The sequence below is a fragment of the Salvelinus alpinus genome, chromosome 17 (assembly GCF_045679555.1).
Source record: "Salvelinus alpinus chromosome 17, SLU_Salpinus.1, whole genome shotgun sequence".
Classification (NCBI taxonomy): Eukaryota; Metazoa; Chordata; class Actinopteri; order Salmoniformes; family Salmonidae; genus Salvelinus; species Salvelinus alpinus.
The window spans coordinates 18,992,612-19,005,128 of record NC_092102.1 but is presented as its reverse complement, the minus strand read 5'-3'; the positions used below and the strand labels follow the sequence as shown (position 1 = coordinate 19,005,128).

Genomic DNA, 12,517 nt, shown 5'->3' with positions numbered 1-12,517 from the left:
CTCGTTCTGTGTGTGATTTCCTGCTAGACAGGAATGTCAGTGTTCTGCCATGGCCAGCGAAGATGTCCGGGAACTTGCAGGTGCCTTGGTGGAAGAGTGGGGTAACATCTCACAGCAAGAGCTGGCAAATCTGGTGCAGTCCATGAGGAGTAGATGCACTGCAGTACTTAATGCAGCTGGTGGCCACACTAGATACTGGCTGTTAATTTTGATTTTAAACCCCCCTTTGTTCAGGGACAAATTATTCAATTTCTGTTAGTCACATGTCTGTGGAACTTGTTCAGTTTATGTCTCAGATATCTACACACGTTAAGTTTGCTGAAAATAAACGCAGTTGACAGTGAGAGGACGTTTCTTTTTTTGCTGAGTTCATGTAATTCTGCGTGATTATTTAGGTATTTAGTAAATACATAATTAAGCCAATTTGTGTATTGCTGATTCAACTTATTAGCTAGGGTACGTGCAGATAACCAAGTACTTACGACAATAAGAATTAGACCAATCGAGGTGAAGATTAATAATTGACTGCTATTGATATGAAAGATCTTCAGATCTTTTAGAGAGTGGCTTCGGGAGATAACTGCTCAATATATATGAATGCTTCCCTGGTGCCCCAGGTTATTAATGGTTTAATTGTTGCACGGTTTAATTCAATCACGTAATCAATTAAACGTCAGGTAATCTATTTGATAAAATAGCATGTAATATAATTGAATCATAGTCAGACACGACACTTAACTCTTTTGTCTTGCCCATTAACCCTCTGAATGGCACATATACACAATCCATGTCTCAAATGTCTCAAGGCTTAAACATCCTTCTTTAACCTGTCTGCTCCCCTTCATCTACACTGATTGAAGTGGATTTAACAAGTGGCATCAATAAGGGATCATATCTTTCCCCTGGATTCACCTGGTCAGTCTATGTCATGGAAAGAGCAGGTGTTCCTAATCAATCAATCAATCAAATGTATTTATAAAGCCCCTTTTACATCAGCAGATGTCACAAAGTGCTATACAGAAACCCAGCCTAAAACCCCAAACAGCTAGTAATGCAGATGTAAAAGCACGGTGGCTAGGAAAAACTCCCTAGAAAGGCAGGAACCTAGGAAGAAACCTTGAGAGGGACCAGGCTCTGGGGGGTGGCCAGTCCACGTCTGGCTGTGCCGGGTTGAGATTAAAGCAGTACATGGCCAAGATGGTCAAACGTTCATAGATGACCAGCATGGTCAAATAATAATAATAATCACAGTGGTTGTAGAGGGTACAACAGGTCAGCACCTCAGGAGTAAATGTCAGTTAGCTTTTCATAGCCGAGCATTCAGAGTTAGAGACAGCAGCTACGGTAGAGAGAAAGAGAGTCGAAAACAGCAGGTCCGGGACAAGGTAGCACATCCGGTGAACAGGTCAGGGTTCCATAGCCTCAGGCAGAACAGTCGAAACTGGACCAGCAGCACGACCAGGTGGACTAGGGCATGGTCCCAGGGCTTAGGTCCTCCGGGAGGGGAGGGAGAGGGAGAGAGAGAGAGAATTAGAGGGAGAATACTTAAATTCACACATGACACAGGATAAGACAGGAGAAATACTCCAGATATAACAGACTGACCCTAGCCCCCCTACACATAAACTACTGCAGCATAAATACTGGAGGCTGAGACAGGAGAGGACAGGGGACACTGTGGACCTGTCCGGCGATACCCCCGGACAGGGCCAAACAGGCAGGATATAACCCCATCCACTTTGCCAAAGCACAGCCCACACCACTAGAGGGATATCTTCAAACCACCAACTTACTACCCTGAGACAAGGCCGAGTATAGCCCACGAAGACCTCCCCCACGGCACGAACCTAGGAGGCGCGCCAAACCCGGACAGGAAGATCACGTCAGTGACTCAACCCACTCAAGTGACGCACCCCTCCTAGGAACGGAATGGAAGAACACCAGTAAGCCAGTGACTCAGCCCCCGTAATAGGGTTAGAGGCAGAGAATTCCAGAGGAGAGAGGGGAAACGGTCAGGCAGAGACAGCAAGGGCGGTTCGTTGCACCAGTGCCTTTCCGTTCACCTTCACACTCCTGGGCCAGACTACACTCTATCATAGGACCTACTGAAGAGATGAGTCTTCAATAAAGACTTAAAGGTCGAGTCCGAGTCTGCGTCTCTCACATGGGTAGGCAGACCATTCCATAAAAATTTTGCTTTGTAGGAGAAAGCCCTGCCTCCAGCTGTTTGCTTAGAAATTCTAGGAACAGTAAGGAGGCCTGCGTCTTGTGACCGTAGTGTACGTGTAGGTATGTACGGCAGGACCAAATCGGAGAGACAGGTAGGAGCAAGCCCATGTAATGTTTTGTTTTCTTTGATGATGAGTTCTGATTTTTTTGTGGCCCCCATCCCTATTAAAGTTGCCCATCCCTGATATATAGACCATAACAATAAACCCCCAATATCCATAGTAAGGTGCTTTTGGAAAACACGACTACATGAGATCCAAAAGGATTTAGGTTTCCAGCCAAGCCTACTAAGCTTACATCATCCAAACCATTTAGATATAATCAGAACCAAATGCTCTGAATCCCATTATCAGACTGAGACTCCTTGGAACAGATTTAAAGCCTGAGTCTGTCTGTACATGACGTTGGTGTCTGTGGGAGTAGTTATTGATAAGTAAGAGTCTGACACAGTCACACACAAGCTAGTTCCTCAAGCTTCTTTTTATAGCTCCCACTGTAGATCGCTCATCTGATTCAGACTGTTTCTCTCTGTCTGTGACAGACACAGATCCCCAGATAAGGCCACTACACAGCACGCAGAAACAGAAACCAGCTCAAATCATTTTAGACATGTTCTACGTTCCCGATTAAGAGACATAAGCACAGCTAATCACAGGCATTTAGCTGCCCTTTTCCTGCTTAGCTCCTGTATCACAGTGGAGTGGTTCTACTATATATTTCTCCATCCCTTCCATCCATGCTATTTTGGGAGCTGCAAATAAAAGGAAATGGTGTTGATTCTGCGGGGGTTGAGGGCGCGCGCCTACGAGGCTGAGGCGTTTATGCCCATCAGCGTTATTGCTTTTTGCTCTGCTCATGAAAAGCTAAGCTGGTTGTAAAGGCTTTACGAGTGTGGTGTGGTGTAGTGTAGTGTAGTGTAGTGTGGTGTAGCGTAGTGTAGTGTGGTGTAGCGTAGTGTGGCGTAGGGTGGTGTCGTGTCGTGTAGTGTGGTGTGGTGTAGTGTGGTGTGGTGTTGTGTAGTGTGGTGTGGTGTAGTGTGGTGTGGTGTGGTGTAGTGTAGTGTGGTGTAGCGTGGTGTAGTGTGGTGTGGTGTAGCGTGGTGTAGGGTAGTGTGGTGTAGTGTGGCGTGGTGTGGTGTAGTGTGGTGTAGTGTAGTGTGGTGTAGCGTGGTGTAGCGTGGTGTAGTGTAGTATAGTCTGGTGTAGTGTAGTGTGGTGTAGCATGGTGTAGTGTAGGGTGGTGTGTTGTAGCGTGGTGTAGTGTGGTGTAGGGTGGTGTAGTGTGGTGTGGTGTAGCGTAGTGTGGTGGGGTGTAGCGTGGTGTGGTGTAGTGTGGTGTAGTGTAACGTGGTGTAGTGTGGTGTGGTGTAGTGTGGTGTGGTGTAGCGTGGTGTAGTGTGGTGTGGTGTAGCGTGGTGTAGTGTGGTGTAGTGTAGTGTGGTGTGGTGTAGCATGGTGTAGTGTAGGGTGGTGTGGTGTAGTGTGGTATAGGGTGGTGTAGTGTGGTGTGGTGTAGCGTAGTGTGGTGGGGTGTAGCGTGGTGTGGTGTAGTGTGGTGTAGTGTAACGTGGTGTAGTGTGGTGTGGTGTGGTGTAGTGTAGCCCAGTCAAAACTGTTCGCTGCTCTGGCACCCCAATGGTGGAACAAACTCCCTCACGACGCCAGGTCAGCGGAGTCAATCACCACCTTCCGGAGACACCTGAAACCCCACCTCTTTAAGGAATACCTAGGATAGGATAAAGTAATCCTTCTAACCCCCCCCCCCTTAAAAGAGTTAGATGCACTATTGTAAAGTGGTTGTTCCACTGGATATCATAAGGTGAATGCACCAATTTGTAAGTCGCTCTGGATAAGAGCGTCTGCTAAATGACTTAAATGTAAATGTAAAATGTGTAGTGTAGCGTGGTGTAGTGTGATGTGGTGTATCGTGGTGTAGTGTGATGTGGTGTAGCGTGGTGTAGTGTGGTGTGGTGTAGCGTAGTGTGGCGTTGTGTAGTGTGCTGTAGTGTAGTGTGGTGTGGTGTAGCATGGTGTAGTGTAGCTTGGTGTAGTGTAGTGTAGTGAGGGAGGACGGGTTGACAACCATGGCTCCTGGGTCCTGGGGCTGTAGGGGCTGTGTGTCAGTGATCAGTGTGGCTGACCCCGCCCCTGATCTGTAACACACACACACTGTGGCTGTGTGTGGCTGTGTGTCAGTGATCAATGTGCCCTGCCTGTCTGTCTGTCTGCCCTGATACCTCTGAATGATGCTCCTCCCAGTCCCAGCCCTCTCCTGGACATCTCCTTTACTCTATATGGCACTTTGAGGCCACCGTCCCTCCTCCACTGTCACCGCCACTCACACTCTGACCTAACCTGGATCACCACAACAGCCTAGTCCCTCCCTCCGCTGATGTGATGTGGAATTCAATTCCTAACTAAGGACAGTTGGAAATATTTTGACTGCACTGTCGTGATTCTGCATAGTTTCTTATACAGTACCAGTCAAAAATTTGGACACACCTACTCATTCCAGGGTTTTTCTTTATTTGTACTATTTTCTACATTGTAGAATAATAGTGAAGACATCACAACTATGAAATAACACATATGAAATAATTTAGTAACCAAAGTGTTAAACATATCAAAATATATTTTATATTTGAGATTCTTCAAAATAGCCACCCTTTGCCTTGATGACAGCTTTGCACACTCTTGGCATTCTCTCAACCAGCTTCATGAGGCAGTCACCTGGAATGCAATTCAATTAACAGGTGTGCCTTGTTAAAAGTTAATTTGTGGAATTTCTTGCCTTTGTATTGCATTTGAGCCAATCAGTTGTGTTGTGACATGGTAGGGGTGGTATACATAAGATAGCTCTATTTGGTAAAAGACCGAGTCCATATTATGGCAAGAACACTCAAATAAGAAAAGAGAAATGACAGTCCATCATTACTTTAAGAGATGAAGGTCAATCAATTCGGAAAATGTCAAGAACTTTGAAAGTTTCTTCAAGTACAGCCGCAAAAACCATCAAGCACTATGATGAAACTGGCTCTCATTAGGACCACCACAGGAAAGGAAGCCCCAGAGTTACCTCTTCTGCAGAGGATTAATTCATTAGAGTTACCAGCCTCAGAAATCGGCAATTAACTGCAGCCCAAATAAATGCTTCACAGAGTTCAAGTAACAGCCACATCTCAACATCAACTGTTCAGAGGAGACTGCATGAATCAGGCCTTCGTGGTTGAATTGCTGCAAAGAAACCACTACTAAAGGACACCAATAATAAGAAGAAACTTGCTTGGGCCAAGAAACACAGCAATGGAAATTAGACCAGTAGAAATCTGCCCTTTTGTCTGATGAGTCCAAATTTGAGATTTTTGTGAGACACAGAGTAGGTGAACGGATGATCTCCGCATGTGTGGTTCCCAACGTGAAGCATGGAGGAGGAGGCATGATGGTGTAGGGGTGCTTTGCTGGTGACACTGTGATTTGTTTAGAATTCAAGGCATTCTACGCCATCCCATCTGGTTTGCGCTTAGTGGGACTGTCATTTGTTTTTCAACAGGATAATGATCCAAAACACACCTGTAGGCTGTGTAAGATCTGTTTGACCGAGAAAGAGGGTGATGGAGTGCTGCATCAGATGACCTGGCCTCCACAATCACCCGACCTCAACCCAATTGAGATGGTTTTGGGATGAGTTGTACCACAGAGTGAAGGAAAATCAGCCAACAAATGCTCAGCATATGTGGGAGCACCTTCAAGACGGTTGGAAAAGCATTCCAAGTGACTACCTCATGAAGCTAGTTGAGAGAATGCCAAGAGTGTGCAAAGCTGTCATCAAGGCAAAGGGTGGCTACTTTGAAGAATCTAAAATCTAAAATCTATTTTCATTTGTTTAATACTTTTTTGGTTACTACATGATTCCATATGTGTTATTTCATAGTTTTGATGTCTTCACTATTATTCTAAAATGTAGAAAATATCAAAAAAAGAAAACCTCTTGAATGAGTAGGTGTGTCTAAACTTTTGACTGGTACTGTATTTCTGTTGAGAATGAGATTTTATCAGGCATTTTGACAGGTCATTTTTCTCTTGGATGGACCAAAGTCAGGTCATAAGTCCTCCAGTCAGATTCTCTAGTTATTGTTTACCTGTCCATTCCATTCCATCACTGTAACATGTTAACCTGCAGAGTAGAGAAGCTCTACATGGTAAAAGTTCCTCCTCCTGCCCTGAAGTTATCATATACCTGTGTGAGGAGGCAAGGTGGGGCTCAGTCAAGCACAGCAGAGACATGTCTACCAAGTGGAACAGAAAGGCAGAAGTCTGTCTGGTAGGCTACAGCAGGATTCACTAGATATAAAACCACCTCTCTCTGATCCTACTCTGTCTCTCTTCATAGAACCCTCACTCTCTCACCATTTGACCCTGCCTCTCTCTATAGTATCTCTGACCTCCCTCTCTCTCTCCCTCCATCCCTCTCTCCCTCCCTCTCCGTATCTAACCCCTCTTCTCTCTCCTCCAGCCGGTGCCCATCGATGACTCGTTCTGTGGTCTGGACATCAACCAGCCCCTAGGCGGCTCTCAGCTGGTGACGGGACACACCCTCTACACAGAGACACGGGACCGCATGACCTCCGTCACCTCCTACGTCTACAACGGATACTGCGTGGCCTTCGTGGGCACCAAGAGCGGACGCCTCAAAAAGGTCAGTTACTCTTACTGTCAGTTCCCGGCAGTTATGGTCAATTACCGGCTGTTATCGCCAGCCACAGCCTGGACTTCGAAAATACTGACTTACCTAGGGCCGTTGCTCTTTAGGGAGCATAGGTCATCGATGACGCCTCTCCATTACACTCTGTTCTGGGCAGTCTTCTCCAGCCCGTTCACCTATTGAAAAAGTCCTCTAGCTATTCTGGTCTCCCAGTTCAAGGTCCATTTAAAGCGATTGTGAAGCACTTCATCACTGTTGAATCCCTGGCCTCAGGAGACTGAGGAGGCTGTCTGTCCACTGACTGGTCCTCAGAACCTCAGACACTGAAGTGGTAGTATTCTATTCAAGGGACTGAATGGACGGAGCACGGTGTGGTGGTAAGGAGAAGATAAACCTTCCTCCTCCATATTTAATGTGTCTGGTCCTGTGACAGTTGAGCAGGTGGGCAGGGGTGTTGGGTGGCAGGGCGTGGGGGAGGAGGTGTCGTTCCTCTGTGGTGGTCATTATGTTCCCCTTGTGGAATGAGCTCTGTCTATGGTGGCCGTGCTGAATAACCTCTGCCAGCCCATTAATTTTAATAGGCACCTTTCTCCCTGAGACCCAGAGAGAGGGGAGGCTAGAGAGAGCTGGCCCACGCAAAATCCGGCCTGCAGTCTCTGCTGGAGCAGACAGACAATGCTGTCGGTTAAAGCTACAGTCTGCGATTTGAAAAACAGCCATAAAAATGAATTTAAATGACAATTGAATAGATTCCCAGATCCCAGACTGTAGCTTTAAGGGCTAGACAGTCCTCAAATGTCACATTTCACCTCACCACCACCAAAGCAAGGCAGCATAAAGAGCATCTACTGTAGTGGCTCAGGTGGCTATTATGCATGGAGAGATTTGAGTGATGATGGAGAAAGTGGAGCATGTTGTGTGGTGGGAGAAGTTGGCAACTTCATCATAATAGAATTGTTAACCTGGTATTACACAGTCAGAGCTTTTTGGGTATTGAAGTACAGTGACAGCCAAATGATGTATGTGTAATCTAGAAGAGCTCCCTGTGTTTACAGCTGTTGAGGCTGCCTTGCTGACAGGGTCGTAATTTCAGCTAAACCTAGGGTATGGCAATGTGACAGGGTTTTTCCCCTCCAAGGATTTTTTTGAAAATGTAAGCTCATTTACTGAATTTCTACACAATTTAAAAACTCTAAAATGCAATTTGGAGAACCGAAAAAAAACAAGCAAAATGGACTCCAGCCATTATCAGCTTGTTGCTGTAGCTTCATTCCCCTCAGTCAATAGGGGACTGAACATTCTACAAACAGCTGTCTGCTATGCACTAGCTCCGCACTGGGATTACACCTCTAGTTTAGTTTCATGTCAAGGCAAACAGCAGTTACCTAGCCAAAGCCATCTACTACAGCCATCTTTACCTCTGCACTGTTTTCCATAAAGCCAGCCAGCCATACAAACAGCCTTCCCTCCTGCTCCCAGGCGTCAGCATGGTCCTAATATCCTAAAGTCATCTCGCTAGTACCGTTAAACTGCATTTGTCTATTAATTGGGATTGGAATGATTTTAGTAACCTATTTTAAATTGCCATACCCAATTGACGCCCCTGCTTGCTGAATGTAGATGATGTTGATGGTGATTGGTGAGGTGAGTGTTCCTCCTTTGTAAAACTCTTTGAGCATCTGGAAAAGCGCTATGCTATATCTGTTGGGCTCCTGGGTGGAGCAGCGGTCTAAGGCACTGCATCTCAGTGCAAGAGGCGTCACTACAGTCCCTGGTTCGAATCCAGGCTGTATCACATCCGGCCAGTATGGCGTGCTCTCAGTTTCCCTTGCCCCTGGGACACAACACAAATGGACCTGCTCGGTTGTCTGTTGCTTCATCTATTTATTCATAATTGAATCTGTGCCCCAATCAGGATGTGGAATTGAAAGAGTCTCATTCGGTGTAATCCTCCTTGTTTGAGGTACTTAATCATTTATAGCATTTTTTCTACATGATTAAATTGAACTAGACAGTAGAACACAATTCTCTACTCTCTGGTGCATTCAGTACTGTGGGTTGTTTCCTTTTTTCTCCCTCCCGTGTTCCTCACATACAGTATGTGTCTTCTCTTTTCACATCCTCTCCCTGTCTCCATGTATGACAATGCCATGCAAAGTGAACCATCATGGCTGCCTGGCTGTCTGTTGCTCACATCCACAGCATCATGGCTGTTACCACAGTAACCGTTGCATGGAGGAGGATTTATCCAGGATATCAGAAGGCACAGCGAGAGACACAGCTCCACGGTCCACCGCCTTACTGCCTGGCTGCCTGGCTGGCTGGTTCACTGGCTGCCTGGCTGGGAGAGAAAATCCCGGAAGCCTGTATGTTCAGCCTGTTCAAGCATGGAGCCTGATCTATTCATGACAAAGAGAGAGGGGAGAGGATGAGGCAGCTTGGTAGCGTGTGGTTGCTGTGTGTTTAGGGGTTTACTTCCAACCTAGTGCTAAGCGATTAGTGCTGTTTGAGTTCGGTTCAGATTCAGTTTGATTATTAAAACAATTATCACGGTTTTCGTTTTCGATAGTTTTTTTATACAGTAAGTGCATTATGCATTATGTGGGTTGAATGCTGTAACAACACAGAACCAAAAAATGAATAAAAGTCCCATGATGGTAGTGACGGCCCATTACTGCTCATCACTTATTAACCATCAGTTATTCACATTACTTTACTTTAATCAAATATTTCAGTTGTTGTGTATATTACATTTGTTTTATTTGACGACTTTATTTCATTCCTAGTCTTCATCTAATGTTTATTGAGCTGCTGCCTATGCTGTCTGACAAAATTACTATTTTAGGAGTTCTTCAAAGTAAATAAGGCATACTTTTATGACTGCTAAATACCAACTGTCAATCATGTACATAATGTATTTTCAGGTAGTAATTAGTGATGCACCGATATGACCTTTTTGGCCGATACAGATATCCGATATTTTCCTTGCCAAAAAAACCCGATACTGATACCAATAACTAGAGGTGGGACCAAGTCATTGTCATTGTTTTACAAGTCACAAGTAAGTCTCAAGTCTTAGCACTCAAGTCCCAAGTCAAGTCCCAAGTCAAGACAGGCAAGTCCGAGTCAAGACAGGCAAGTCCGAGTCAAGTCTCAAGTCAAGACCGACAAGTATCAAGTCAAGTCTCAAGTCCTAAACTTTGAGTTTCGAGTCCTAAACAAGTCATAATGTGCTCTTCACCAAATGTAATACCATTTCATATTTTTAACAAGAGTAATAGTTAGTATATTACATTTCCTCAAATCATGAATGCTTTTAAAAATATATTTATTACTTTCCAAATAAACTTCATATTTCCATGGAAATACATGGGTAGCCATAAGAAAGACCCCCCCCCCCCCCCATAGTGATCGACTATCGAGGATCGCTATGGGGCGCAATCGGGCGATGTAGGCTTGTACACAATCGCCCAACCTTAACACACACACACAAATAATACAACATGTCAAATAACACAACATCTGTTTCAGTAGCTATAGTTAGCTATCTAACTATATAGCTAGGTGTCATCATCTAAAATAACCCTAATTTATAAGACAGTTCTTATTTGATGAATGGTGGTCGGACCCATCTATGTGAAGCTAGCTACAATAAGGATTAGCCACAATAGTGGACTTTGCAGTTAGCCTTACAAATAAAAGTTGCTATTTGTATTCATTTGCATTACTGTCAATGACATACTTTTAGTTTGAAGGCAAACCGCAAATTCCACTATTGTGCCTAATCCGTATTGTGGCTAGCTTCACAACACGTAAACTGGTGCGGTCGAGCCTCACTAGCCAGATGAAGCTAGCTGGCTGCTCATAACGTTAGCTTTGGGCAACAGGGTTAAGTTGCTGACTAGCTATTTATTTTCATGAACTGAGGTTCAATTTCAATAGACGAACAACAAGTGGCAACCTAGCTAATACTTACTCACAAGGATTCCTAAATCATTGCTAAGAATAATGAAAATGACAGCAGGTTCTAGTGGTCATTGTTTTCAAGCTGGTTGCATTGGTGCTAGCTAGGTACCAAGCTAAAGCTAGCTACTCCAGAAGTTGCGGTCGAACAAATTATGCTTTATTAACAATGCGGTATTGTAAACACATCGTTCGTGGCCGGTGTTTGCTTGTTTGCAGACTTTTCTGTACAGCTTTGACAGTGCTATTGTATCTTTTTTGACACGCAAAGACCCAAACGGCGTTCCATAGCGTGTATGTCATGAAGCTAATACCAGTGACGCAATTTCTGTGTAACTCCGGTAGTGCAACATCTGAAAACAGCGTACTTAGTAGTGGGTACCGGTGCTCGACCAGTCGGCGAAAGCCAACATCACCCACGACAGGGAACGGTTGATTGTCAAGAGCAATGAATTCCATTATCTTGGCTTTAATGGATTTCGCATTTGAGTTGTCTCGCTGAAATTTCGTTACACTTTCAAATGACTGCTCGACTTGTTGACTGCTCGATCCACACAGCAGACATTGTGGGCTAGTTTAGGAATGCTGTGTTGCACGTATAGCGCAATATTTTACGTGGTGTCATTACGTCATGTACCTACGTTATATAGGTATGCACATCAGCTTTGACATCGGTTTTGCACATCGTGGCGTTAAACGAGGCATCGGCCGATACCGATGTTGACATTTTTAGCTAATATCGTCCGATTCCGATATGTTCACTGATATATCGTTCATCCCTAGTAGTAATACCTCGGGAAGCAACAGCTGCTCTCTATATCCCTTCACGATCGCACACTCTTCTCTCTTCCGTAGTAGCAAGTCGTAATAAAAACACAGACCGGACAAGTAGATGCGCAATGGATTATGGTCATTGAAGTTAATTACCACGTTTTATGTGCTAAACTATGTCAAATATTGGCTTGTAGGAAACTATAACTCCCTACTACATCGCACAGTTCAGGCTGGATCTGATTTATCTCTAGAAAAATTGTGCAATGTGCGCATTGAGCTCACAGAAAAAAAACAGAACAAAATGGAATTCTGATTATTTAACCGACATCGGTCAATTTATTGTTTAAAAAACGAAAAATAACCTACATTTCGGTTAATCGCTCAGCACTACTCCATCCTTGTGTGTCGCCCAGGCGGGAGGCCCGGAGGACCCCTAGTCCCTGCTCCAGCCTCAGACTCCCAGCCCCAGCCCTCTCCCACTGCAGCCACAGCCCCTGCTCTGCTTTCTCCCACTGCAGCAGGCTGATAAGCTGTTGCCAGGCAGGCCATGGGGACCAGTGCACATCACTACATAGCAGGACAGGGCTATAGGTTTACAGGATGTTATGCTTGGTAGGTAAGGTGACACGGAATAGCAGTGCTGGAGCCTCATCCTTGCATAAGGAAGCTGGCATTCCACTGCATTCTCCTCCCCCAGAGCAGAGAGAGAGAGCAGAGAGAGGGCGGTAGAGGGAGAGCGAGGGAGAGAGAGAGAGAGAGAGAGAGAGAGAGAGAGGGGAGGAAGGGGAGAGGAGGAGAAAGATACTTTAGTGCAGCTGAACTAGGAACCAGGGCTCATCTGCACCGCTGC

The 12,517-nt window shown here is 45.2% G+C and overlaps 1 protein-coding gene across 2 annotated transcripts in view; it reads left to right on the top strand.

Moving 5' to 3' along the window:
- Nucleotides 1–12,517, top strand: part of plxna2 (plexin A2) — a 321,281-nt gene that overhangs the window by 52,713 nt on the left and 256,051 nt on the right. The window contains exons 3-4 of one of the 2 annotated variants that reach the window (XM_071347745.1): nucleotides 6,742–6,924; nucleotides 9,133–9,614. In XM_071347745.1, coding sequence (XP_071203846.1) covers nucleotides 6,742–6,924; nucleotides 9,133–9,339 — 390 coding nt within the window. In that variant the 3' untranslated portion in view covers nucleotides 9,340–9,614. Of the gene's footprint in view, nucleotides 1–6,741; nucleotides 6,925–9,132; nucleotides 9,615–12,517 lie in introns of those variants that run through there. The other variant, XM_071347743.1, reaches the window with a different exon arrangement.